Source organism: Staurois parvus, unplaced genomic scaffold (genome assembly GCF_062004578.1).
Source record: "Staurois parvus isolate SC_StPar_1 unplaced genomic scaffold, SC_StPar_1.0 ptg000583l, whole genome shotgun sequence".
Classification (NCBI taxonomy): domain Eukaryota; kingdom Metazoa; phylum Chordata; class Amphibia; order Anura; family Ranidae; genus Staurois; species Staurois parvus.
The window spans coordinates 715,783-741,999 of NW_028318379.1; the positions used below are offsets into that span (position 1 = coordinate 715,783).

Sequence of the window (26,217 nt, forward strand, 5' to 3'; positions counted from 1 at the left end):
GACTTGGCAGCAGCATGAGGAGGCGGTATATAGGGGCCCATGGCAGATTAGGGGCCTGGCAGCAGCTATGGGAGGCCCGTAATCTGCCAGCACCCTATGTCAAAAAATTTAAAACACAAGCAGTGTGAAGAGACCTGAATGTGGCACATGGCAGAGTGTGGCGATGGAGACAGCAGCAATGGGAGGCCGTACAGGGACCCATGAGAGACTCTGGACTTGGCAGCAGCATGAGGAGGCGGTATATAGGGGCCCATGGCAGATTAGGGGCCTGGCAGCAGCTATGGGAGGCCCGTAATCTGCCAGCACCCTATGTCAAAAAATTCAACACACCAGCAGTGTGTGAGGAGACCTGAAAGTGGCACATGGCAGGGGCATGATTCATCGCGGATTTAGTCAGTTGTGTCAGGAACTGGTGGTTTGAAATCCAGACTAATCCACGCCTGATTCATTTTCACAAACGTCAGTCTCTCCACACTTTGGGTGGACAGTCGTGTCCTCCGCGGAGTTACAATACCTCCTGCCGCACTAAACACGCGCTCCGATGCCACGCTACTGGCCGGGCATGACAGCCTTTCAAGGGCAAATTCAGCTAGTTGGGGCCAAAGGTCAAGTTTCGTTGCCCAGTAGTCAAGGGGATTGTCTACCTCGGTTGGCAGGGTGCTGTCCAAGTAGGCCCAAGCCTGTTGTTTGAGCTCCTGCTCCAGGTCCACCTGATGCTGCTGCTGCTGCTGCGGCTGGTTAGTAGTTTCCTCACTGCGCTGGTGAAGAAAACTACTCATCATCGACTGCAGACTGAGGCAGCCGCTGCTGGTGGAGCTGCCACTGCTCCTACCACCCCACGCCTCCCCTGCTGCCATGCCAGCGGAACGCGAGCGCACAGGGCCCACAGTGTCTGAGGATGGACGTTGGCGCACAAAGGCAGAGACCAACTGACTACATAGGTGGTTTTTATAGTACGTAATTTTGGCCTCCCTCTCAGCAGGTGTGAAAAAGGCCACCATTTTGGAACGATAGCGAGGGTCCAACAAGGTGGACAGCCAAAAGTCATCCCTCTGTCTGATGGTTATTATTCGGCTGTCGCTACGCAAGCAACCGAGCATGCTATGGGCCATTTGTGACAAGGAATGCGAGGGACTCCCTGCCTCCATCTCCACAGCATACTGCCACGGTGCGTCTGGGTCCTCTGTCTCCTCCTCCTCTACCAGATGCTCCTGCTCCTGCACTCCTGTCCGCTGAGTGGAAAAACCACCCATTTCACTCAATAATTCCTGAGCACAAATGTCCTCCTCTACCTCCTCCTCTTCTTCCTGTCCTGGCCCCACAGGGGTCATGTGGCGTTGAGATCTGTGCGCCACGTCTACCGCACCCTGACCAGCCATTGTTAACAGCATTTGTTCCAGGACGTGCAACAGAGGAATGACGTCGTTCATCCCATAGTCCTGCCGACTCACGAATAGCGTGGCCTCCTCAAAGGGCCTGAGCAAGCGGCAGGTGTCACGCATGAGCTGCCAATGGCTGACATCTAAGTTACACAGGGGAGTACCTTTATCCGCTTGTAACATCAGGAAATCGGTGATGGCCTTTCGCTGCTCGTAAAGGCGGTCTAACATGTGTAGGGTTGAATTCCACCTTGTTGCAACGTTGCAGATCAGGCGATGCTGTGGAATTCCGTTCTGCCGCTGCAGCTCAAGGAGGGTGTTCTTTGCGGTGTAGGAATGGCTGAAATGCATGCACAGTTTACGTGACATTTTAAGGATGTCTTGCAGTGGGATGGTGGATTTTAGGAACCGCTTGACAACCAGATTGAACACGTGAGCCATGCATGGCGCATGGCACAACCTTCCTTGACGCAGAGCAGACACCATGTTCTTTCCGTTGTCGGTCAACATGGTTCCGATTTTAAGTTTGCGCGGAGACAGCCATCTGTCGATTTCTCTGTTCATTACACTCAGAAGTTCCTCCCCTGTGTGACTACGTTCGCCAAGGCATACCAGGTGCAGCACAGCGTGACACCGTTGCGCCCTGCACATGTGATATGCCGGTCGGGTAATGGGACTTGGCACGGGGGTGGCGGCTGAGGACACGGCGGAAAAAGAGGTGGTAGAGGCGGACATGTTTGCTGGACCAAGGACGTGCAAACGTGGAGGCAAAAGCGTCGTGACCTGTCCAAGTTGCTGGTGCGGCTGTGCCGGCACCACGTTCACCCAGTGGGCCGTAAATGACATGTACTGTCCCTGACCGTAGTTACAGCTCCACACGTCGGCGCTGCCGTGCACTTTGGCAGAGACCGACATGCTCAAAGACTGGCCCACCATCTCTTCTACATGTGAATGCAGGGCTGGCACTGCCTTTTGGGCGAAGAAATGACGGCTTGGCACTCTCCACCGCGGCGCGGCACAAGCCATCATTTCTCGGAAAGGTGCTGAGTCCACCAGTTGGAAAGGGAGGGACTGCAGCACCAGCAACTTGGACAGGAGGACGTTCAGCTTTTGCACCGTCGGGTGCGTGCTCGCAAACTGTTGTCTCTTGGAAACGGATTCCAAGAAAGACTGTTGACGGAATCCGAGAAGAGGAGTAGCAGGAGAAGGAGCATCTGAACGAGCGGAAGATGCCAACGAGCGACAACTCCCCTCAGCAGAGTTGTTGGAGCCTTGACTGGCTGATAGAGGGTGATTGACGACGTCGGGTGACGGAGCAAGTAACGGAGCGGGTGATGGAGCGGGGGCTGGGGCAGGCAGAACCGCCGTATCTTTATCACGGTTTTCCCAGGCCACCGAATGGTGACGCTGCATATGCTGACGCAACGCTGTAGTCCCAACATGGGCCCCCTGGCCACGCTTGCATTTCTGGCCACATAGTCGACATACGGCTACGTTTACTTCCTCGGGCGGCTTGACGAAAAATTGCCACACCACCGAGTAGGAAACTTTGCCCCCGCTACTCCTCACTGGCTGACTGCTACTTCCTCCATGCGCACCGGCACCACTACTGGCCGTGGTGGTAGGCTGCAGTGGAGCTGGTGCTCTACTCCGTGGACGTTTGGCTCCACTGACACTGATGCGACCCTGCTGCCTCCTGGGCAACCCACCGACTGTTTCGCTCGCTGCCAAGCTGGCACCCTCTTCTCCTGATGATGCGGAAGAAATTGCCTGATGACGACGAGGCAGCCAAGTGCGATCAACCTCCTCATCATCAAGTACGGTCTCCGCCTCACTACTAGCCCCTTCGGCTGCGTCTGGGTCAGGAGACAGACCTGTCTCTAGACCGGCTACCGAGCCACTCTCCTCGCCAGTACTTGTTCGCCTGGCTGCTGAAAAGGCGGATGTCTCCCCCCGTTCCTGACCGCCCTCTGTTAGCTCTTCCTCACTGTACAGTGGGGCTGAGCCCACAGCATGCGATACTTCGCTTGGTGAGGGAACAGCAAAGGACAGGGGCAGGTAGAGGACATGTGATTTCAGTGGGCTTGCTCCCGGGCCATGCCAACTAACGGTTGTGTCTGACGTACCCACCGACCGTTGGCTGTAGGTGTCAGAGGTGACCTGGGAAGAGGAAGACGACCGAGCCAACCAATCGATGACGGCAGGGTTGTCGGTGGAGACACGACCGCTGGATGACACCGGGAGCACTGGCCTCTGGCTGCGAATAGTGCTGCCTCGACCCCTTCCTCTGCTGCCACGTCTGCTCGCTCCTAAAACATTGCCTCCTCTGCCACTCCTCTGCATGTTGTCTGACATACTCTTTAATTCAACGATTATGTGTCCCTGAGTAACAATTCTGTGTCCCTGAGTAACAATTCTGTGTCTGTCCGAGTAACAATTCTGTGGCCCTAAGTAACAGTTCTGTGGCCCTCAGTAACAATTCTGTGTCCCTGAGTAACAATTCTGTGGCCCTAAGTAACGGTTCTGTGGCCCTCAGTAACAATTCTGTGTCCCTGATTAACGTTTATGTGGCCCTAAGTAACGGTTCTGTGGCCCTCAGTAACAATTCTGTGTCCCTGATTAACGTTTATGTGGCCCTAAGTAACGGTTCTGTGGCCCTCAGTAACAATTCTGTGTCCCTCAAGAAACAATTCTGTGTCTGTCCCTGAGTAACAATTCTGTGGCCCTAAGTAACGGTTCTGTGGCCCTCAGTAACAATTCTGTGTCCCTGATTAACGTTTCTGTGGCCCCAAGTAACGGTTCTGTGGCCCTCAGTAACAATTCTGTGTCCCTGATTAACGTTTCTGTGGCCCTGATTAACGTTTCTGTGGCCCTAAGTAACGGTTCTGTGGCCCTCAGTAACAATTCTGTGTCCCTGATTAACGTTTATGTGGCCCTAAGTAACGGTTCTGTGGCCCTAAGTAACAATTCTGTGTCCCTCAAGAAACAATTCTGTGTCTGTCCCTGAGTAACAATTCTGTGGCCCTAAGTAACGGTTCTGTGGCCCTCAGTAACAATTCTGTGTCCCTGATTAACGTTTCTGTGGCCCCAAGTAACGGTTCTGTGGCCCTCAGTAACAATTCTGTGTCCCTGATTAACGTTTATGTGGCCCTAAGTAACGGTTCTGTGGCCCTCAGTAACAATTCTGTGTCCCTGAGTAACAATTCTGTGTCTGTGCGAGTAACAATTCTGTGGCCCTAAGTAACAGTTCTGTGGCCCTCAGTAACAGTTCTGTGGCCCTGAGTAACAATTCTGTGTCTGTGCGAGTAACAATTCTGTGGCCCTAAGTAACAGTTCTGTGGCCCTCAGTAACAGTTCTGTGTCCCTGAGTAACAATTCTGTGTCTGTGCGAGTAACAATTCTGTGGCCCTAAGTAACAGTTCTGTGGCCCTCAGTAACAATTCTGTGTCCCTGAGTAACAATTCTGTGGCCCTAAGTAACGGTTCTGTGGCCCTCAGTAACAATTCTGTGTCCCTGTGTAACAATTCTGTGTCTGTGCGAGTAACAATTCTGTGGCCCTAAGTAACGATTCTGTGGCCCTCAGTAACAATTCTGTGTCCCTGAGTAACAATTCTGTGTCTGTGCGAGTAACAATTCTGTGGCCCTAAGTAACAGTTCTGTGGCCCTCAGTAACAGTTCTGTGTCCCTGAGTAACAATTCTGTGTCTGTGCGAGTAACAATTCTGTGGCCCTAAGTAACAGTTCTGTGGCCCTCAGTAACAGTTCTGTGTCCCTGAGTAACAATTCTGTGTCTGTGCGAGTAACAATTCTGTGGCCCTAAGTAACAGTTCTGTGGCCCTCAGTAACAATTCTGTGTCCCTGAGTAACAATTCTGTGGCCCTAAGTAACGGTTCTGTGGCCCTCAGTAACAATTCTGTGTCCCTGTGTAACAATTCTGTGTCTGTGCGAGTAACAATTCTGTGGCCCTAAGTAACAGTTCTGTGGCCCTCAGTAACAATTCTGTGTCCCTGAGTAACAATTCTGTGGCCCTAAGTAACAGTTCTGTGGCCCTCAGTAACAATTCTGTGTCCCTGAGTAACAATTCTGTGTCAGTGCGAGTAACAATTCTGTGGCCCTAAGTAACAGTTCTGTGGCCCTCAGTAACAATTCTGTGGCCCTAAGTAACGGTTCTGTGGCCCTCAGTAACAATTCTGTGTCCCTGTGTAACAATTCTGTGTCTGTGCGAGTAACAATTCTGTGGCCATAAGTAACAGTTCTGTGGCCCTCAGTAACAATTCTGTGTCTGTCCCTGAGTAACAATTCTGTGGCCCTAACTAAAGTTTCTGTGGCCCTAAGTAACAGTTCTGTGGCCCTCAGTAACAATTCTGTGTCTGTCCCTGAGTAACAATTCTGTGGCCCTAACTAAAGTTTCTGTGGCCCTAAGTAACAATTATCTGGCACTCAGTAACAATTCTGTCTGTCCCTGAGTAACAATTCTGTGGCCCTAATAACGTTTCTGTGGCCCTAAGTAACAGTTCTGTGGCCCTCAGTAACAATTCTGTGTCTGTCCCTGAGTAACAATTCTGTGGCCCTAACTAAAGTTTCTGTGGCCCTAAGTAACAATTCTCTGGCACTCAGTAACAATTCTGTCTGTCCCTGAGTAACAATTCTGTGGCCCTAATAACGTTTCTGTGGCCCTAAGTAACAATTCTCTGGCACTCAGTAACAATTCTGTCTGTCCCTGAGTAAGAATTCTGTGGCCCTAACTAGGGTTTCTTTGTCCCTAAGTAACGATTCTGTGGCCCTCATTAACAATTCTGTGGCCCTCATTAACAATTCTGTGTCCCTGAGTAATGGTTCTCTGTCCCTAAGTAACGTTTCTCTGTCCCCAAGTATCGTTTCTGTGGCCCTAACTCTGTCCCTAATACAGAGCGGTCTGCCTCTGTTCAATGACTGCAGGCAAATGAAGAATTCCAAAATGGCCGCTATTTATAGCTCGACCATTACACAGTGCTGGCTGGCTGGCTGCTGATTGGCTGATGCGATCACATGTCGTTGAGGAATGCATTATGGGTCAGCGCGCCTTGTCTGCGCGCCTTTCCAGACATCCCCGCTCCGTCGCCACACATGTCAGCCGCCATTTTCGGAAAAATTTTGATTCGCGCGTCCGAAGTAGGCTATTTTTCGGATTCGGCGCGAATCGAAATTTTTCCGATATTCGACTCGAATTCCACTTCGGCTACTTCGATTCGCTCATCTCTAGTTAGGATGTCAGTTTAAGATGGTTTAGATATGGTGAACATTAACCCAGAGGGATGGAGAGAGTATGGAAATGGTGACAGTTAGAAGACTCAGTTCCTGCCATAGAGTGTATAAATTATCCTCATGGATCAATGACTTGAGTTTAAACAAACCCACAAAAGGAATGCTGATGATAACTAGCAAACCCACTTGCTTTCTAAGGAGTGTGCTGGAACCAATAGGCAGCAGGTGCAGCAATGTTACTTACTTACTGCTGGCTGTGCTCCTAACAGACACCCCAGTTGGCTGGACATGTTACCCCAGAGGTCAGTACATTTCAATGTGCTGGCGGCATGTGGTTAAAGAGACAATGTAAAACTTTTCTTCAGCATTTAAAAAAATAAATAAATAAAATCAACATTTTTAAGCATGTTTATGATTTTCTGTTGGGTCACATTCATAGCTGTCTTAGGCTGCAGGTTGAACACCTCTGATTTATAACCTCCTCCAGCATGTACCACTGGCCATGAACCTCTAGTGGTTATCAGAAAGGACATAAATGCTCAACAGCTTAAGATTGTTACCGCCCCCATGACTATTGTCTGAGTGCCAGTGACACCCAGTGGCAGCAACAGGGAACAGCAGCAACCCTCAACCTAGGGTAGAAACCAAGTGATGAAAACTACAAATTGGACTGAGCAGATTACTGTACAGAAAGCTACATTTACTAGACACCTCTGACAGGGTGGCTACAAACATAAATAATTCCAATAAAGAAAAAGTAGTTCTATTGTATGTAGATAATATTTACATTCATTCTTGGGTATGCAACTCATTTTCTGCTGGTAACATTTTCTTCTTCTACAGTTTGTGGAATAATCACCTGACAGACAGTTCCTGCCCTCAGTTGGCATCTGGAATAAGAAATAATCAGACACTGAGGACACTGGACCTGACTGATAACTATCTGGAGGGTCCTAACTTTTGTGATCTGATGGCAGCTCTGACAACAAGCCACATAGAGGAATTACAGTGAGTATAACAAGACTGACAGATGTAAAACTGGCATTGCATAAAAATGTCTCAAACAACATAATATATAATATTTAAATATGATAATGTAATCAATGTACAGTATATCTTCAGATATGAATAGCCAATTCTAGACTTGATTCTAATTATTGGATTTTATCACGTGCTGTTCTCAGCCATTAAATAGTCTATATATAAATGTCATTTTAGATAGTGCTCAGTGTTGGAAGAACAGTTAAAAAACATTTAAACTTTGTAGTTGCAGCACCTTGATTTCCATGGAATAGCCACAGACTACTTTGGACTGGAGGATTTAATCAGTATCTTTTCTAATTGAAATTGGTTAATCTGATCACTGCCCCCCACCACCACTACGTTGGAGCAGTAAAAGGCTGCTAAATTTTTTGTGCCTCTGCCATATTTAGATTACCACAGAAGTGATCTGAGTGGATGTACAGCCACCTTATCACTTTTACATCTTTGATCAAGAGCTCCCACCCTCTGTGCAGCAACTCCAGCATCCCCTTATCTCTATTCTAGCTTTCCATTGGAGGCATTCAGAATGGAGATACACTTTGAGGAGTTATTTAAGTTAAAGGTCTTATGCACACTTGATGTTTTTTCAGCTGCGTCTTGGGGCATCTGGAATTATTTTTTCCTGCCTCTAAACTCCCCTGCATGTTAGCCTATGTAACCATGCACACAAAATGTTAATGGAGTTTAGAGGCATAGGCGTTTAAAGGCTGAAAAAAAAAACTGCCAGTGCGTCTAGGAACAGCAGAATTTTGACAGAAAAATGCTTGACTTCTCAAACGTGTAAACTCATCTAAATGCTTGTTCACACTAGGCGTCCTTAATGCTTGAGCATTAATTAATTTCAATGGCCAGAATCAATTATTTATTCTGGCTGATGAGCTTAATTAACAGCCAAACACTTGATCTGGCTAAATGAGTCTAAACACATTACACACTACATTACAAGTGTCAAGCATTTTTTTCTGTCAAAAAGCTGCTGCAAGGAGGAAAGGCTTTTGGGAGAGTTAGAAAATGTTTGCATGAGACCTAAATCTGCATTGATGACCTGTAGCTGTTTTAAATGAATCACCCAATTTTGGGTATCTTTGTTTTTCACCAATTTTCAAGCGTGCTGAATTTTTAACCTCTAAATGTTATCTATTAACATGGAAGAAAATAACTGAAAAAAATGTAATAATATACTTTTATACAAAATATGTTATACAATAAACAAAATAAAACTACATCTTTTTCAATTTCCCTTTGCCTAATAAAAATATATTCAGAGTATTTTAAAGACCAAACCATAAGTTCTAAAAAAAGTGTATATTTTATTTTGGTGTGTATATATATATATATATATATATATATATATTTATTTATATAAATAAAATTATTGTTACCTTCTCATCAAAACTTACCAAAAACTTCAAAACTTTGCCTGGTCACAAAGGTTTTGATTACCTCTAAGGATAACAGGATTAAAATTTGATATTCATTTTTTTTCTAGTAACCAATTAAATTGGATTAGATTATAGGTGGTAATACATGAAGGAATCTGATCTTACATTAATGAGATATCAGAGCCTCAAAAGAGCTTCATTTCACTTGAGATGACCACCTGCTATTCTGCTATTCTGTCTCTGATACTGCATGTTCGCTAGTCATTGCTGGGGGATCACCCATTTACTGCACATCTTATTCAGTATCAGGGGACCTCCCCATTACTACACATCCACTATTCAGTGTCAGGGGGATCTCCCCATTACTACACATCTACTATTCAGTGTCTGGGGATCTCCCCATTACTACACATCTACTATTCAGTGTCAGGGGGATCTCCCCATTACTACACATCTACTATTCAGTGTTGGGGGTTCTCCCCCTTACTACACATCTACTATTCAGTGTCAGGGGATCTCCCCATTACTACACATCTACTATTCAGTGTCAGGGGATCTCCCCATTACTACACATCCACTATTCAGTGTCAGGGGATCTCCCCATTACTACCCATCCACTGTTCAGTGTCAAGGGATCTCCCCATTATTACCCATCTACTAATCAGTGTTGGGGGTTCTCCCCATTACTACACATCTACTATTCATTGTCAGGGGATCTCCCCATTATTACCCATCTACTAATCAGTGTTGGGGGTTCTCCCCATTACTACACATCCACTATTCAGTGTCAAGGGATCTCCCCATTATTACCCATCTACTAATCAGTGTTGGGGGTTCTCCCCATTACTACACATCCACTATTCAGTGTCAGGGGATCTCCCCATTACTACACATCCACTATTCAGTGTCAAGGGATCTCCCAATTACTACACATCCACTATTCAGTGTCAAGGGATCTCCCCATTATTACCCATCTACTAATCAGTGTTGGGGTTTCTCCCCATTACTACACATCTACTATTCAGTGTCAGGGGGATCTCCCCATTACTACAAATCTACTATTCAGTGTCAGGCGGATCTCCCCATTACTACACATCTACTAATCAGTGTTGGGGGTTCTCCCCATTACTACACATCTACTATTCAGTGTCAGGGGATCTCCCCATTACTACACATCTACTATTCAGTGTCAAGGGATCTCCCCATTATTACCCATCTACTAATCAGTGTTGGGGGTTCTCCCCATTACTACACATCCACTATTCAGTGTCAGGGGATCTCCCCATTACTACACATCCACTATTCAGTGTCAAGGGATCTCCCAATTACTACACATCCACTATTCAGTGTCAAGGGATCTCCCCATTATTACCCATCTACTAATCAGTGTTGGGGTTTCTCCCCATTACTACACATCTACTATTAAGTGTCGGGGGATCTTCTCATTACTACACATTTGCTATTCAGTGTCGGGGGATCTTCACATTACTACACATTTGCTATTCAGTGTCAGGGGATCTCCCCTTTACTACATATCCACTATTCATTGCATAGAAACAAATAATTTTCCAGGTTTATTGTCAAAACCTTAATTGAACAAACAGAAGTTAGAAGATGATTGGTTTCCATGCACCAGATTTTGCACTCTTCAGTTTTAGTAAATCAATCCCACTGTTTACTGTGCTTTTGATAAAAAATTAGTGGGATCCCCCTAAACATTCATAAAAAAGTCATGCTTCTAGGAATGCAGCCAGGCTTCCCAGGAAAGGGGGTCAGTTAGTGTGTATTCCACAGCTGAACCATAGCAGACCACATGCCCTCAATATTGGGAGAGAACTTTGTAGGGGGAACAGTGAAACTGCTGCTTAATAACAGACTTCTTGATACATCAGCTGGAAGTGTGGGCAGGCGGGGGAACTGGTCAATAGCGGTGAACAAACTGGCATGGGTTTGATTCATAGGAGGGTCTATATTTCCAGCCTTAAATCCATGAACCCTGGACATTGCACCTGAATCGTATCTCAGTCCTTTGAAGCTGAATCTTTTAAAATGTTTTATGACCTTTTCTAAGGCCAGTTTTCAAGCTTTTGGAAAAAAGGGACATGGGTAGCTGGGCGCTGCCACAAGGGAAATGTACCAATACAGAAAAAAACAAACTAGATTCCATGAGCATCATGTCTTAATAAGGTTTACCACTTTTACTGCCACCAATGTAGAAACTCAATAGGTGGTTTTGGGGTTTTATATGCTGCAGCCACCGGGAGAATGTGACAAGCTGATTGTGCAGTCATCAGATTGCTTTCCACACATCCTGATAACTAGAGGTTCCCCTACTGCTTGCACCCCTGCCACATTTTCCAGGTTCCGCATGCCCATCTGCAGACCTGGGACCAACATGGTGGGTGATGCTATGTAGAGGGAAAGGAGATCAGCAATCCATTCACTAATCTTGCCTTCCAGTTACTGATTCAGAAACGATGTGTAAAACATAATTTCCTGGTCCCTGGGTCCACTGTCCCCAGCCAGTATAGCTGGGGAAAAATGTAATGGAGTACGATCTTTATTCTATTACATTCATTGTGGGATAGGTGAGACATCAGGGGTGTCACCAAATGTGCATCACATAGGGGACTTTGTGAAAAATGAAAGTTACATCCAAACATGTAACATCTCCCCCCACAAAATGTTTGAGTTCACACATGCACGAAAGTAAACACACAAAATAATTGAGCTACATGTTACATATTGCCATGCACACCAGAGAATCATCATTAACTCTTGGCCCATTATTTACAGTTACTCTAACTTTAGGTTGATGAGCTATAGGGCCTATTAAAGTGTTACCTATGTAAAATATAGGGTGTTGAAGTTTGTCCTCATTTCACAGGTGCATGCAATTTTAAAGGATTAGAGGCCAACTCATACTGACTTCTGCTAAAATGCATGTACATTTCCATCCTTTTTGGATGCGTTTTAATGCGGCTTATGTCCGTTGGCATACATTTTGACTTCTGTTACATGCATGTGCAGCATTATGGTGTGTATAGGACACATTGGAAATTGTTTTTCAGATTTAGTTGATTAGCATTTTACAGCTCAGCTAAAGCATATATCAACTCTCTGGTGTGAACTGGCCCTTTTGGGTACCAAAAATTGGCCAATTTATTGCATTTTTGTGCCCCAAATCTAACTTTAGTGTATTTTTTACTAACATTTTGCATTTCCTAAACCACTGTGCTAATTTTGTGTAATATAAAAATTGAACAACCACTATTTTATCCTCCAGGGTGTTTGCGTTCATAAAATTTAAAATGTTTGGGAGTTTCATGTAATTTTCATGCCTAAAATAATTTTTCAAGCACGTGTGCACAAAGTGTAAAAATGCCTCTGGCAGTAAAATAGTTATAGGGCAACATTAAAAATTACAATTTCGTTTATGCACCAATCATGGGGGAGTGTCTCAAATCTGCATGTGAAGTGGCACAAATGTAGTATGCACGTCCACAAAAAGTCACCTTTGGTTGGGGATTATTGACTCTCGTTGCAGCCTACACACTGGATGGCGGTCTTCTCGCACCCATGCAGACTTTAGCAAACCTGGTACAGAGAAGCACAAGAGATGAGGATCAGGAAAAGCAAAGAATACTGAACTCACAGAATCGGAAGGAGTATAGTGTAGAACTGGGCAGGTATATTAGTTAGAGACACTTGCAGCAGGAGTAATGGGGTCACAGTAATATAGGAGTACAGGAGTATATCCTACAAAAGTGGAATGCTGGCCTTAGAAGAACATTGGGGTAATGGTCTGTGTGAGAAAAACCAAGGTACCTAGGGGGTCCCAGAGAATGCAGGTATACAGGATACAATTGGGGTGCATGAGGTGTCTAGGACAAGTAGCATACCCAATAAACACAAGCATGTCTGACAGAAGCCGGCCAACTGTCCAACTTCTGTTGAAAGGGCATGCTGTAAAACCAGCATTCAAACGGCATCAGATCAGTGCTTGTAAGCAATGGCTGCTAGTGCTGACTGGTGTGTTCTGTTGATGGGTTGAATGACAAAAAAACAAGGTGTGTACCAGGCATTACGGTATAGCAGGTAACAGCAGAACCTTAAATGCTAAAGATGTGAAACTACATGCACCAGCATTTGGGAATTAAGTGAAAGATCAGCAGCAAAGCTATTCAGCTGTGACACAAAAATGGCATTTAAAATAGAAAAAACGTTGCTGCCAAATGACAGTTCCTGTCTACCTTTGCTTTGTTTGTAAACAAAGCAGCCAAGGAATCCCACTCAACATCTATACCAGACCTTTATTTAGGATCTGGAAGGGTACCTTAACAGATACCCCCTTGTCAAAGCACCTTGTCACTATACTTATGGGGAAACAGCATCATCCACACATCTCTGGTCTGGTGGATGTTTGGATCTGTGCAGGAACTTGAATCTGATAGCCCCCAGATCTGCCCCCTCTGTGAATGAGTATGGGTAGTGATACCGCCACTAAAGAATAACTTCTGGCTGCAGCAGCTTTGGGTCAAGGCAAGTGGTCAAACTGGCCAATTGTGGCCATTTTGTTTGCCAGTTTGGTGAACTGAGAACATATTGGGTTCTTGTTGAACTCATGGTTGACCCAACGCTCTACTCTAATGGCCATTTTGTTTTCCTGTTGGCCAAGCTGTGAACAAGCTGGATTCAAACCAAACGTAAAGCTTCACCCTACTAGTAATACTGATTCCGGCCTCACGCTATCTGCTGATACAATTTATGCTTTATATACAAGAAGATAACACAATATGGGTCATATTAGTGGTATTCTGGGATAATCCTGTTTATGTAGATATCACCATTTTCACACATGGATGACAATATTGGGGTGCTACGTCTACTTCATTATAACACTTTTCTTATAAAATTACATTTACTGGAGTTTTATAAAGTGATCTAACATAATTTATTCCAATAAAGCTCAATTCATGTAAGGAATAGCTACATTCCAGGTGGGAGGACCATCATTTTCTTCTGGTAACATTCTTCTTTTCTTCTACAGTTTGGATAGTAATCACCTGACAGACAGTTCCTGCCCCCACCTGGCATCTGGAATAAGAAATAACCAGACACTGAGGATACTGGACCTGTCTGGGAACAATCTGGAAGGTCCTCATTTCAGTGATCTGATGGCAGCTCTGACAACAAGCCAGATAGAGAAATTACTGTGAGTAAAACAGGAATGACTATGATAATATTCTGATACACCTTTACATCCAAACCAAATCAAATAATACCAACATTATTATTAATATTATTATTATAATACAGGATTTATATAGCGCCAACAGTTTGATCAGCGCTTATATTTGATATCCCTATCACTAATCCCAGATTGTTGTCTAATTCTTGAATCACACTCTGTTATTAGCCATTTATTTTTAATAACCTTGTAAAACTAGATTTTTCATTTAGTCTAGTAACTAATAAAAATATTTTGGGTGGCCATACACTGGGGGTTCTGATCTTACTGCAGTAAGCAAATCAAGACATTTTGAGCTTTTTGCCATCTGATATAACCACCAATATTAAGTGTCGGGGATCTTCCCATTACTGCACATCAACTATTCATCATTGGCAGCTCCCTATTGTCAGCTCCCTATAACTTCTTAAGAACACAGGAGAGATACATACAACTTCAGTTAAATCATCTAGAGAAATGAAACTTTCTTCTGAGAACATTATTCTTTTCTTCTGCAGTTTGTCCGACAATCACCTAACAGACAGTTCCTGCCCCCCTCTGGCATCTGGAATACGAAATAACCAGACACTGAGGACACTGAACCTGTCATACAACAATCTGGAGGGTCATCATTTCAGTGATCTGATGGCAGCTCTGACAACAAGCCGGATAGAGGAATTATAGTGAGTATAACAGGACTGACTGAGACAATAATATGCTAGGGAAACTTTATATCTAAACCATATAAATAATATATAAATGTGACAATGTAATCAAAATGTGTTTTCAGATCTCATGCACACAAAATGTGAGAGGCTTTATAACTATCCAATGCTAGACAGTCTTATTCTTGGATCTTATCATGCTCTGTTACCAGCAATTTACAATCGTTTATTAAAACCACATGAAAGTCTGATAATACATTTAGTAAAATAAATTGGATCATACATGGGGGAATCTAATCTGACTGACTATGATTTACATAGACCATCCTTAATTTATTGTTAGGGGATCTCTCTATTAAGTCACATCTGCTAGTTACCTTTTTGGACACAAATCTATTTTTTCATTTTGACCACACATAGTAAACTGTATTTTTTTTTCTGAAGGAAGAAGGCCTGTATAATAAAATGGTGGGAATTGCAATTTTCTATATCACACAATATTTTCACTACTTTTTATCAGATTTATATTTTCAGAAAAAATACACTCAAATTATTTGATGCACACAAATGCAATAAAATCCTAAATTTCTTAAGCTGAGGTTGCATTGAGTAAATAGATACCAAATATATGAAGTCTCAAAATTGTGTGTCCATGAAAGAGTGAAAAACTATGATCCCAAAATGTGCTAAAATTTTTTACAGGTAATCACTTTAGCGTTAACCATGAAAGATGCCCCCAGAGTTGTTTCTCTTGGTTCAGAATGCACTTAATTCATAATATGTGCTCATAAATTGTTTTTGTACTCATGGTGCATATACATGTGGGGTAAAATTTGTTGAGGGTGTTAGTTTATTTTATTAAATTTAACTCTTTAAACATATTTTGTTTTCTACATAACTTTATTGCTTTAACAAGAGAGATAAAAAAAACAGCATGTGTCCTAAGTAAAACAGCACAGCACACAATGTAAAACACAAACAGCACACAGCTAACCCTTTGATTGTCCCAGATGTTAACCCCTTCCTGCCCAGTGTCATTAGTACAGTGTTTTTATTAGCACTGTATTAGTGTCACTGGGGATGTCAGTGGCAGTAAGTCAGTTCCCCCCAGTGTCAGAATACCCGCTGCAGTCCTGCTATAAGTCGCTGATCGCCGGTATTACTAGTATAAAAAAAAATTCCAGTATATATACTGCCATTTGTAGACGCTATAACTTTCACATAAACCAATTAATATACAATTATTGGGATTGTTTTAGCAAAGACATGTAGCATGTAGCGCAAGAAAAAAAATGCAGAGGTGATCAAATACCACTAAAAGAAAGTTCTATTTGTGGGGAAAAAAATTCCATAAATTTAATTTATGTACAACATTGCATAACCGTGTAATTGTCAGTTAAAGTAACACAGTGCCGTATTGCAATAAATGGCCTGGCAGGAAGGGTGGTAAATCGTCTGGAGGGCAAGTGGTTAACATATATGTATTTTTGAGTCCTCTGTTTTTTCTTTCAAGCTCCTCAATGGCTTCAGCCCCTTTGACACACTAGGTTAAGTGAGCAAAGCATGCAATTTCACAAAAATCACTAAAGGCAATACCAGGTACACAATAATGATGCTGGGTCAGGAAATAGACACCAAATGAATTAGTGAAAGCAAGTCTTAATATATTATAATACTAATATGATTAGTAATGATAAAGGCATAAAAGTGGATTAGCAATAGCAGTTTTGCAACGCAACATACAGTATGATCAATAGTCAACTGTAGGAACAGGAGAACACAATGCACCAGGATCAGCATAAACAATAACAAGATCACTGTGAGTGCAGCAATGGACAGTAACATAGAAGAATTACAACTATACAGCCAAAATGCATAAATGGTTACTCGCCTAGGCTAACTGGTCAGAGGTAGCCTTTTAGTGAATAGTAGATAGGGACAAGTAGAATGACATTGCAGGGGGCAGTCCTTTATTGTGTTCTTCTGCTGGCTATAATTGGGTCCCATAAGCAGCACCAATGCACTTATCAACAGTCTTGATAAATTGCATGCAGTAGAGGTGCTGTGTAACAAGTACCCTGTGGTGCTGCTGTAGACTCCTGCTGTAGGAAAGGGAACCCTTGCATTTGTGCAGATGGCTTCAATGATTAGAAGTGATGGAGGGGAGAGTGGGAAGATGTTCCAGTCTCCCTGCAGTAAGGGTGAGATGGATGAAATTGTTGTAATCTGTGCAGAGCTGCCCCCTGTGTCACTTCTCTCAGACCTTAAGCTCCAGTCCCTGCTGGTCTCTTCTCCCATGATGAGGGCACACAGGCTGATGTGGTCACATGGACTTCCATACTGCCAAGAGGAAGCCGTCTTTTAGAGCGGTCCCGTAAAAAATATTATTCCACCACTCCCCCTCTGCATCAGTGTCCTCTAGGAACTGTATTGCCTAGGTCTATGAGTCCCATTCTATGCTTGATGTTTCATAGGCTTTCTTAGCAAAAGCTTTCCTCCTGCTGACTGCTATTCTTAGGGGAGAAATTATTTTATTCTGGTAACATTCTTCTCTTCTTCTATAGTTTGATGCATGATCACCTGACAGACAGTTCCTGTCCCCACCTGGCATCTGGAGTAAGAAATAACCAGACACTGAGGACTCTGGGACTGTCATATAACAATCTGGAGGGTCCTCATTTTGGGGATCTGATGGCAGCTCTGAAAACAAGCAAGACAGAGGAATTGTGAGTATTAAGGGACTGAATGAGACAATAATATTCTGGGACACCATCAAAAATATGTAAAAATATAAAAAATAATGTATTTGTATTAAATCTCTCCTCAGTCCATAAATTGCCAACCCTAGACCTATTTTTTATTTTTGGATCTTATCACACAATGTTATCAAACAATATCTGTCACTATTTTCCTAAAATCTTGGTAAATTCTGACATTTCATTTAGTCTGATAACTAATAAAATAGATTTCAGGTTATCATACATGGGGAAAAAGGATCTTACTGTGATGAGCAATCAAAAGCTCATATGAACCTCCTGTCATCTGATATGACCATTGTCATTCATTGTCAGTCAATCTCCCTAGTATCAGGGAAGCTCTTTTTAGCCACAATAAATTGAATTTTTAAAAATCCCAGTACAGTAGCACAATTAGAATTATGTCAATTTATTCTGTGGCATCCCTTGTACGCATATAATGCCTACATCCCTAAATATGGAGATATCACCATCATCACATGTTTATAGTAATGACCAATGAGGAGGAATATTCCTTGTTTTATTGTCTGATATCTCCCATCAGTCTCCATAGCACAAAGTTTACTCTTAGTTATGAAAGTGTCTGAAAAATGAAAAGGTGACAGGTTATTGTAATAGATGTCTAAAGGATGCTGGGAAACAGTGTGAGATCTGATGACTGTTCATATCATCTCTTCTAGGATCATAGACAACCCCATTTCAGATGATGGAAGAAAATATTTAAAACAGCTGGAAACTTATCGTCCAAGACTGAAGGTTATCATTAATGGAAAATAATCCCTGAAGAGGTTCTGCTTCAGCTGTGAATGGAGCACGGACATTGTTCTAGATGATGGGGAGAATGAGATTTCGATAAGAGCAAACATGACCCAATTAAAGAATGAGTGAACTAATAGACCCGTCCAATGCATAAATCCTGAAGCTCCACTTTAGAAGCAGAATGTTTCAATGTGTGCAGTGCATGCTGATGTAATAAGAAAGCCCAGCACTAGTGCTGCAACTTTTGCTTCTGCAGAGAGAAGATCTTAAAGTCTCATCTATACAGGGGAGGAGGTGGTGGAGTCCTTATTCAGTGTGTGTATAACTGAGACTCTATGTTCACAGCTGGGCGGTAAACCATCTATGTGAGTCCTTGGAGAACCAGACCCACACTTACCATCTGCCGGTCAGGTGGGATAAATGAGAAATACTTAAATGAAATATTTTCCTGACTAAACAAACTTTTTCGTAAATATTATATTTTTTTACCTTAATATAATAATTAAAAATATTTATTGCAAATCCACTATGTATCTTTTAATTTGTTATCTTTTGAAACAATTAAAGGAGAAAGAACTGGTTTAAATTAAAAAATGAATACCATAAAAGAACTCACCAAACATAGAACATATGAGTTCTGTATACAGTATATACCCTATATTATCTCTGGATAGAAAAAACATTTTTTGTAAACTGTTTTTGATCCTTGATTCTGGATTGCAGCATACATGACTTAAACATTTCATCTAAATTGGACAGTCTTTTCTTTTTTTCTTTTTTTTATTGTTAACTTTTTTTTTAATTAAATGTTTTAGAGAGAAAAAAACAAACACAGAATACATAGCTCTCAATTCACAATCCAGGCACACATACAGTAGATGCAAAATATAAAACAATACCAGGATTAACGTACTCAAACATGCAGAAAGCTACACCGAGATGGGACTTTCATTGCAGAGTAGATGATCTCATCTCAATAGTGAGTGTACTGACCTCAATTCAGCTGGTTGAGTGGATTCTAACAGTTTGAATACAAGGTATCCCATGATTTAAAAGAGGAAGACCGAAACAAACAGAAAGGAAAGAAAAGGGGAGAGGAGAAGGAGTGCTGAAACAGTCCAGAATTCTAACAGTGACCCAAAGACTGAGGTGTAAAAAGAGTCAGGGTAGGTCTTCTTTAAGAGGCCGTAACTCCCATATTTGGTTATGGGCCTTTAGTTTACCATAAAACCTAGCCGTCAATGCGACTGAGGATGGCGGGTTAGTTTTTTTTCCAGTTGAGTGCTCTGAGGCACTTCGCTGCGGTGAGCACATGGTGTAGCAACTTTTTATAGGGTTTAGCAAGCTTTGGAGAGGACATACCCAACAAGAATAATTTGGAGTAAATGGGATGGGTATTTCAAAAAGATGTTGTAATAAGTCTTGAACTAATTTTCAAAATGATGTTATTTTCGGGTAGCTCCAATAAATATGACATAGTGTGCTTTTATCATGTTGGCATCTCCAACAACAGTCAGTGCTAGTAGGGTAGATAGCGTGGAGGACGTCCAGTGTCAGGTACCAAAAGTGGAGTATTTTACACAAATTGTCTTTTTTATAAAGAGTACCAAGAGAGGTCTTGGCTTCTTGAGACCAGACCATCTGCCATGCCTCTAGGGAAAATTCCTCACCTAGGACCCTCTCCCATTTGAGCATATAGGAGTGTTTACCTTGAGCTTGCATAGGACAGGCATTCAATACCTTATATATGTCTGAAATTAAGCGCTTTTGAGAGGGACACTCTAAGATCATTCTCTCAAAAGGGGTCAAAGGGGAGATTTGTAACGTAGGAGTAATGGTCTATGAATGATGGTAGATCTGTAAGTATCCATAAAACACCTATCTTGGTAGATCAAATTTGTCTTTGAGCATATCAAATGATAAGAGTTTATGAGACCTGGGGTCAACCAGTTGGCCAAAGTGAAAAAGATTCCACACCAAGAGGAAGACATCAGAAACGTCAGACTGTCTGGCACTCTAGAGTTATACAAAAAAACAGTCATTAAAGAGGCTTCAGATTTAAGAACATATCATATCAAGTCATTACACATCATAAATTCTGGAGCTGAGCCATTGCCCCAAGTAAGTTACTAGAATCTACCTCTGCATTTGCATTCCAGAGAATTATTAGGATGAATAGGCACCAACCACAGCTTTTCAATTTCTGTCCACTTGGTATGGGCGTATGGTGTTGACCAAGATGCAACGGCACACAACTGGGCTGTCTGACAATACTTTAAAAGGTTTGGAAACGCAAGGTCACAGTCATTCCCCGATGCCAGGAGAACTGTGCAAGGTATTCTATGCCACTTGTAATTCCAGACAAAGTTTAGTAAATCTATTTGTAGTTTTTTAAGATGTGAGGCAGAGACAGAACTGGCAATGTTTGAAACAAATACAGCAATTTAGGGAGAATAGACATTTTTATGGATGTAATGCGACCTAGCAGGGAGATCTGGTGTTTCTTCAAATGATTTACAGTTGCCCTAATTTTGTTTTTAAATATAGGGGGAAAATTCTCTTTATCTGGTGTATCATAGGATGTGGTGACATTAACGTCAAGATATTTGAGAGTCCTAGACTTCCAAGCATATGGAAAGTAATTGGATAGATGGTGTACCTCCGAGTACAGGATGTTAATGGGAAGCGCCTCCGACTTAGTTGAATTAATTTTATATCCCGACAGGTTGCTGTTGCGTTCCAGTTCAGCATGCAAGTTAGGTGAAGCGAGCCTGCTCTGGATTGAAGTCAATATGATGTCATCTGAGATTTTAAATTCTTTGCCCCTGACTGGTATATCACGGATATCAGGATTCCCATGGATGGAAAACACCAAGGGCTCAACACAGAGAGCATAATAACAAAGGAGAGAGTGAGCAGCCCTCCTGGGTACCATTAGACACATTGAATGAGGATGAAAGTGCAAAAGACATTTTGACCTGCAAAGTAGGTTAAGTGTTTAAAGGATTTAAGGGACCATTTTTGAGGGCCATTAAAGTGTAGTGTAGTGAAAAGAAAAGGTCAGATTAGGTGGTAAAATGCCTTTTCTGTGTCAAGACAAAGTAAAAGAGAAGCTGTCCCTTGCCATATCTATCAGGTCAGTCACCTTCCTAGTGTTTTCACCTTAACGCTTAATGAAAAGCCCACTTAGCCCTTGTAGGTTAAGGATGGGAGAATGACATTCAAGCATAGGGAAGAAGCTTAGTAAATATTTTCAAATCTGAATTTAGTAAGGCAATTGGTCAAAAATTAGCACATAAGGTATGATTCCTTGCCCGATTTTGGAATTAGCGTTAGAAATTATCTCTGCATATCACTGGGAAGAGGGACATCTTGGAGAAAACCAATATAGAGCCGGCACATACTGTATGAGGTAGAAGAAGCGTTGGAAGCTTTAAAATACTCATAAGGCAACCCATCAGGGCTGGGTGTCCTATGTGTAGGTAAAAATGTAATTGTTGACTCAAACTTCTCCATTGTAGTAGGTGTGTTAAGTGAAGGTCTGAGGACTGGAGTTTGGGAATTCCACTCTGTGCGAGGTACTGATGCATGCGATCCCAAAAGGTCTTGAGGTGGAGGTTCATGCGGGATAGTGGGATCATTATATAGGCCAGAATAAAATTCCTCAAAAGTTTGAACAACCCCTTGGGGATGAGAAAGTAAGCTGCCAGAGTTGTTCTTGAGTTGATGTGGGGCTGCTAGGTGGGCTTTATCCCACAACTTTATGGCTAATAGGGAGTGAGCCTTGTTACCTTTGTCGTAATAAAGCTGTTTTAGCCAAAAAAAGGCTTTTTCCGCTTTACATAACGCTAACACGTAACTGAACTATTTTTTAAGTAAAAATAAAGACTAAGAAGTCTGCATCTGATTTCTGTACTCGGAGTTCTGTCTCAGTCTGCAGTCTAGTGGCAGAGATACTTTTTCATGGCCAAAGAGATGGCAATGCATTAGCCTTGAATGACAGCTTTATGGGCCTTCCACAATCCAGAAAGGGATACATCAGGGGTGGCAGTTTCAGCAAAATAATGTTTTAGGATCGATCCCAATTCTAACTTAGTAGGTACTATAAGTTTTGAGGAGAAAGTAATTCAGTTGACAGTAGCATGGTCTATGCTTGGGGGCAGTTAGCAACAACATGAGTAAGATAGACGCATGATCTATCTATATGAATAGTCTATATGAGAGTGAGTTAGATGAGGAGCTGATTAACATGTATATTGTCGATACACAGCGTAGAGGTACATTAAACAATGCATGTCTTCTAGAGATTTGAACATTTCTGAACTCAAGGTTGCAAAGTGTGGTCATCCACTATGTGTAGGTCGAGAATAGTAGAGTAAGGTAGATTAAAATCATCACTAATAATCATGTTTGGATTGGAACATAGTTCATAGACCTGGGAAAGGCAGCTAGGTTGATTGACATTAGGGGCCTAAAGAATACACAAGGTAACAGCTTGTGTTTGCCAATTACCTTGCAAAATGATAAAGTGGTCCTGCGGATCCAAATAAAAAGAATGGCAACACCAGCTCTTTTATGAGCATTAGAGACTTGATAGACCTGTGAAAAATATCTGAATGCAAATGCAAAGGAGCTCTGTTTGTCTAGGTGGGTCTCTAGGACAAAAATAATGTCTGCCCCTGACTGTTTAAATTCCCTGAGTGCCAGATGTCTTTTTTGATAGAGTTCAGGCCATTAACATTCAAAAACAAGATCTTAACCATGTAGAATTGCCACCTCATCCCTTTAAAATCAAACACATATTAATTACACAGGTTCTGAGGCTAATTTAATGCAGATAAGGCACTAAGTGAGTTTAATTGCCACCTTAAGCCACAGAATCTGTGTAATTAATACTGTATATGTTCAGTTTTAAAGGGATAAGGTGGCAACCCTTCAATTATGATGTTAGGTGCAAACAGGTGTTTCGCTACTTATCTGATCCAATACTAGGGTGATTGTAGCTAATGGCACGGTAGGGTACATCCGCCAATAAGGAAGCAGTAATGATGGAGAAATGGCATTGCGGCAGTCCAAAAAAAAAAAAAAAGAGAGAAAAACGTTAACAAAAAAAAAAGAACCAACATAAGTAGTGTGGAAGTAGCATGGTAGTAATAACAATGAACAGACATGTATATGTCATAGCCATCAAAGTTCCTATATGTCCTCTAAACCAGAACAGCGAGCAAAATGGCATAAGACAAAATTAAAAAAGGAACTATGAAGTACCAATAGGAGGAGGGCATAGGTGCAGTCGACCCATGGATCTCCGTAGGGTCGAGTCCACAAAAATGTAGTTGTAAAGGGGAACTATAAATTCAAAATACAACAGAGGGGGGAGCATGACTCCAACAATTAGGGTGATTAATCAAATGGTAAAACCCACCAGGGGCCAGAAAGTTATAGCAACAAGAAAAATGGTATAATATAAACATTAAATGACCACAATAACCCTAATAGGTGCATAAGTAAGACAGTATTCAATAAAGGCAGACCTATGCATATACATTATTAGTAGAGATGAGCGAAGTATTCAAAAATTCGATTCGACTGATTCGGCGAATTCGTGGAAAAAATTCGATTCGAGTCTAATATATTCGCTGTGAATTTAACTTATAAAAGGGTGTTTCTAGGCTTCAGAGAGCCTTTATATTAGTGCAGAACACTGTACCTTTAATTTAAATGCCCTTGGAGTCTGCTGGGGAAGAGAAATAATACTGTCAGTCAGTATGACATGAGTGCCGTCGATCTTAGAATCACCGCACACTTCACTCATTTGGGCAGTCACGGGGCCAAAACCAGAGTTTGGAGCCACATTGTGGCGGTGGAGGCAGCAGCAATGGGAGGCCATACAGCACCCTATGACAAAATGGAACCCAGCAGCAGTGTGAGGAGACCTGAAAGTGGCACATGGCAGAGTGTGGCGATGGAGACAGCAGCAATGGGAGGCCGTACAGGGACCCACGCTGCTGGTGGAGCTGCCACTGCTCCTACCACCCCTCCCCTGCTGCCATGGCAGCGGAACGCGAGCGCACAGGGCCCACAGTGTCTGAGGATGGACGTTGGCGCAGAAAGGCAGAGACCAACTGACTACATAGGTGGTTTTTATAGTACGTAATCTTGGCCTCCCTCTCAGCAGGTGTGAAAAAGGCCACCATTTTGGAACGGTAGCGAGGGTCCAACAAGGTGGACAGCCAAAAGTCATCCCTCTGTCTGATGGTTCTTATTCGGCTGTCGCTACGCAAGCAACCGAGCATGCTATGGGCCATTTGTGCCAAGGAATGCGAGGGACTCCCTGCCTCCATCTCCACAGCATACTGCCACGGTGCGTCTGGGTCCTCTGTCTCCTCCTCCTCCTCCTCTACCAGATGCTCCTGCTCCTCCACTCCTGTCCGCTGAGTGGAAAAACCAGCCATTTCACTCAATAATTCCTGAGCACCAATGTCCTCCTCTACCTCCTCCTCTTCTTCCTGTCCTGCCCCCACAGGGGTCATGTGGCGTTGAGATCTGTGCGCCACGTCTACCGCACCCTGACCAGCCATTGTTAACAGCATTTGTTCCAGGACGTGCAACAGAGGAATGACGTCGTTCATCCCATAGTCCTGCCGACTCACGAATAGCGTGGCCTCCTCAAAGGGCCTGAGCAAGCGGCAGGTGTCACGCATGAGCTGCCAATGGCTGACATCGAAGTTACACAGGGGAGTACCTTTATCCGCTTGTAACATCAGGAAATCGGTGATGGCCTTTCGCTGTTCGTAAAGTCGATCTAACATATGTAGGGTTGAATTCCACCTTGTTGCAACGTCACAGCGGCCCATGGCAGATTAGGGGCCTGGCCGCAGCAATGTGAGGCCCGTAATCTGCCAGCACCCTATGACAAAATGGAACCCAGCAGCAGTGTGAGGACACCTGAAAGTGGCACATGGCAGAGTGTGGCGATGGAGACAGCAGCAATGGGAGGCCGTACAGGGACCCATGAGACACTGTGGACCTGGCAGCAGCATGAGGAGGCGGTAAAGGGGCCCATGGCAGATTAGGGGCCTGGCCGCAGCAATGTGAGGCCCGTAATCTGCCAGCACCCTATGACAAAATGGAACCCAGCAGCAGTGTGAGGACACCTGAAAGTGGCACATGGCATGACACACTGTGGACCTGGCAGCAGCATGAGGAGGCGGTACAGGGGCCCATGGCAGATTAGGGGCCTGGTAGCAGCAATGGGAGACGCCCGTAATCTGCCAGCAACCTATGACAAAATGGAACCCAGAAGCAGTGTGAGGAGACCTGAAAGTGGCACATGGCAGAGTGTGACGATGGAGACAGCAGCAATGGGAGGCGGTACAGGGACCCATGACACACTGTGGACCTGGCAGCAGCGTGAGGAGGCGGTACGGGGGCCCATGGCAGATTAGGGGCCTGGCAGCAGCTATGGGAGGCCTGTAATCTGCCAGCAACCTATGACAAAATGGAACCCAGCAGGAGTGTGAGGAGACCTGAAAGTGGCACATGGCAGAGTGTGGCGATGGAGACAGCAGCAATGGGAGTCCGTACAGGGACCCATGACACACTGTGGACCTGGCAGCAGCGTGAGGAGGCGGTACGGGGGCCCATGGCAGATTAGGGGCCTGGCAGCAGCTATGGAAGGCCCGTAATCTGCCAGCATCCTATGACAAAATGGAACCCAGCAGGAGTGTGAGGAGACCTGAAAGTGGCACATGGCAGA

General features: G+C 43.5%; 1 protein-coding gene across 1 annotated transcript in view; it reads left to right on the top strand.

The window, feature by feature from the left end:
- LOC149450085 (NACHT, LRR and PYD domains-containing protein 3-like) overlaps nt 1-18,984 on the top strand; it is a 75,478-nt gene extending 56,494 nt beyond the window's left edge. Inside the window, exons 8-12 of the mRNA XM_089692386.1 lie at nt 7,466-7,630; nt 14,099-14,263; nt 14,797-14,961; nt 17,508-17,669; nt 18,380-18,984. Of these exons, the coding sequence (XP_089548512.1) occupies nt 7,466-7,630; nt 14,099-14,263; nt 14,797-14,961; nt 17,508-17,669; nt 18,380-18,476 (754 nt within the window). The 3' untranslated portion in view covers nt 18,477-18,984. The remainder of the gene's footprint in view (nt 1-7,465; nt 7,631-14,098; nt 14,264-14,796; nt 14,962-17,507; nt 17,670-18,379) is intronic.
- Nucleotides 18,985-26,217: the final 7,233 nt, after the last annotated feature.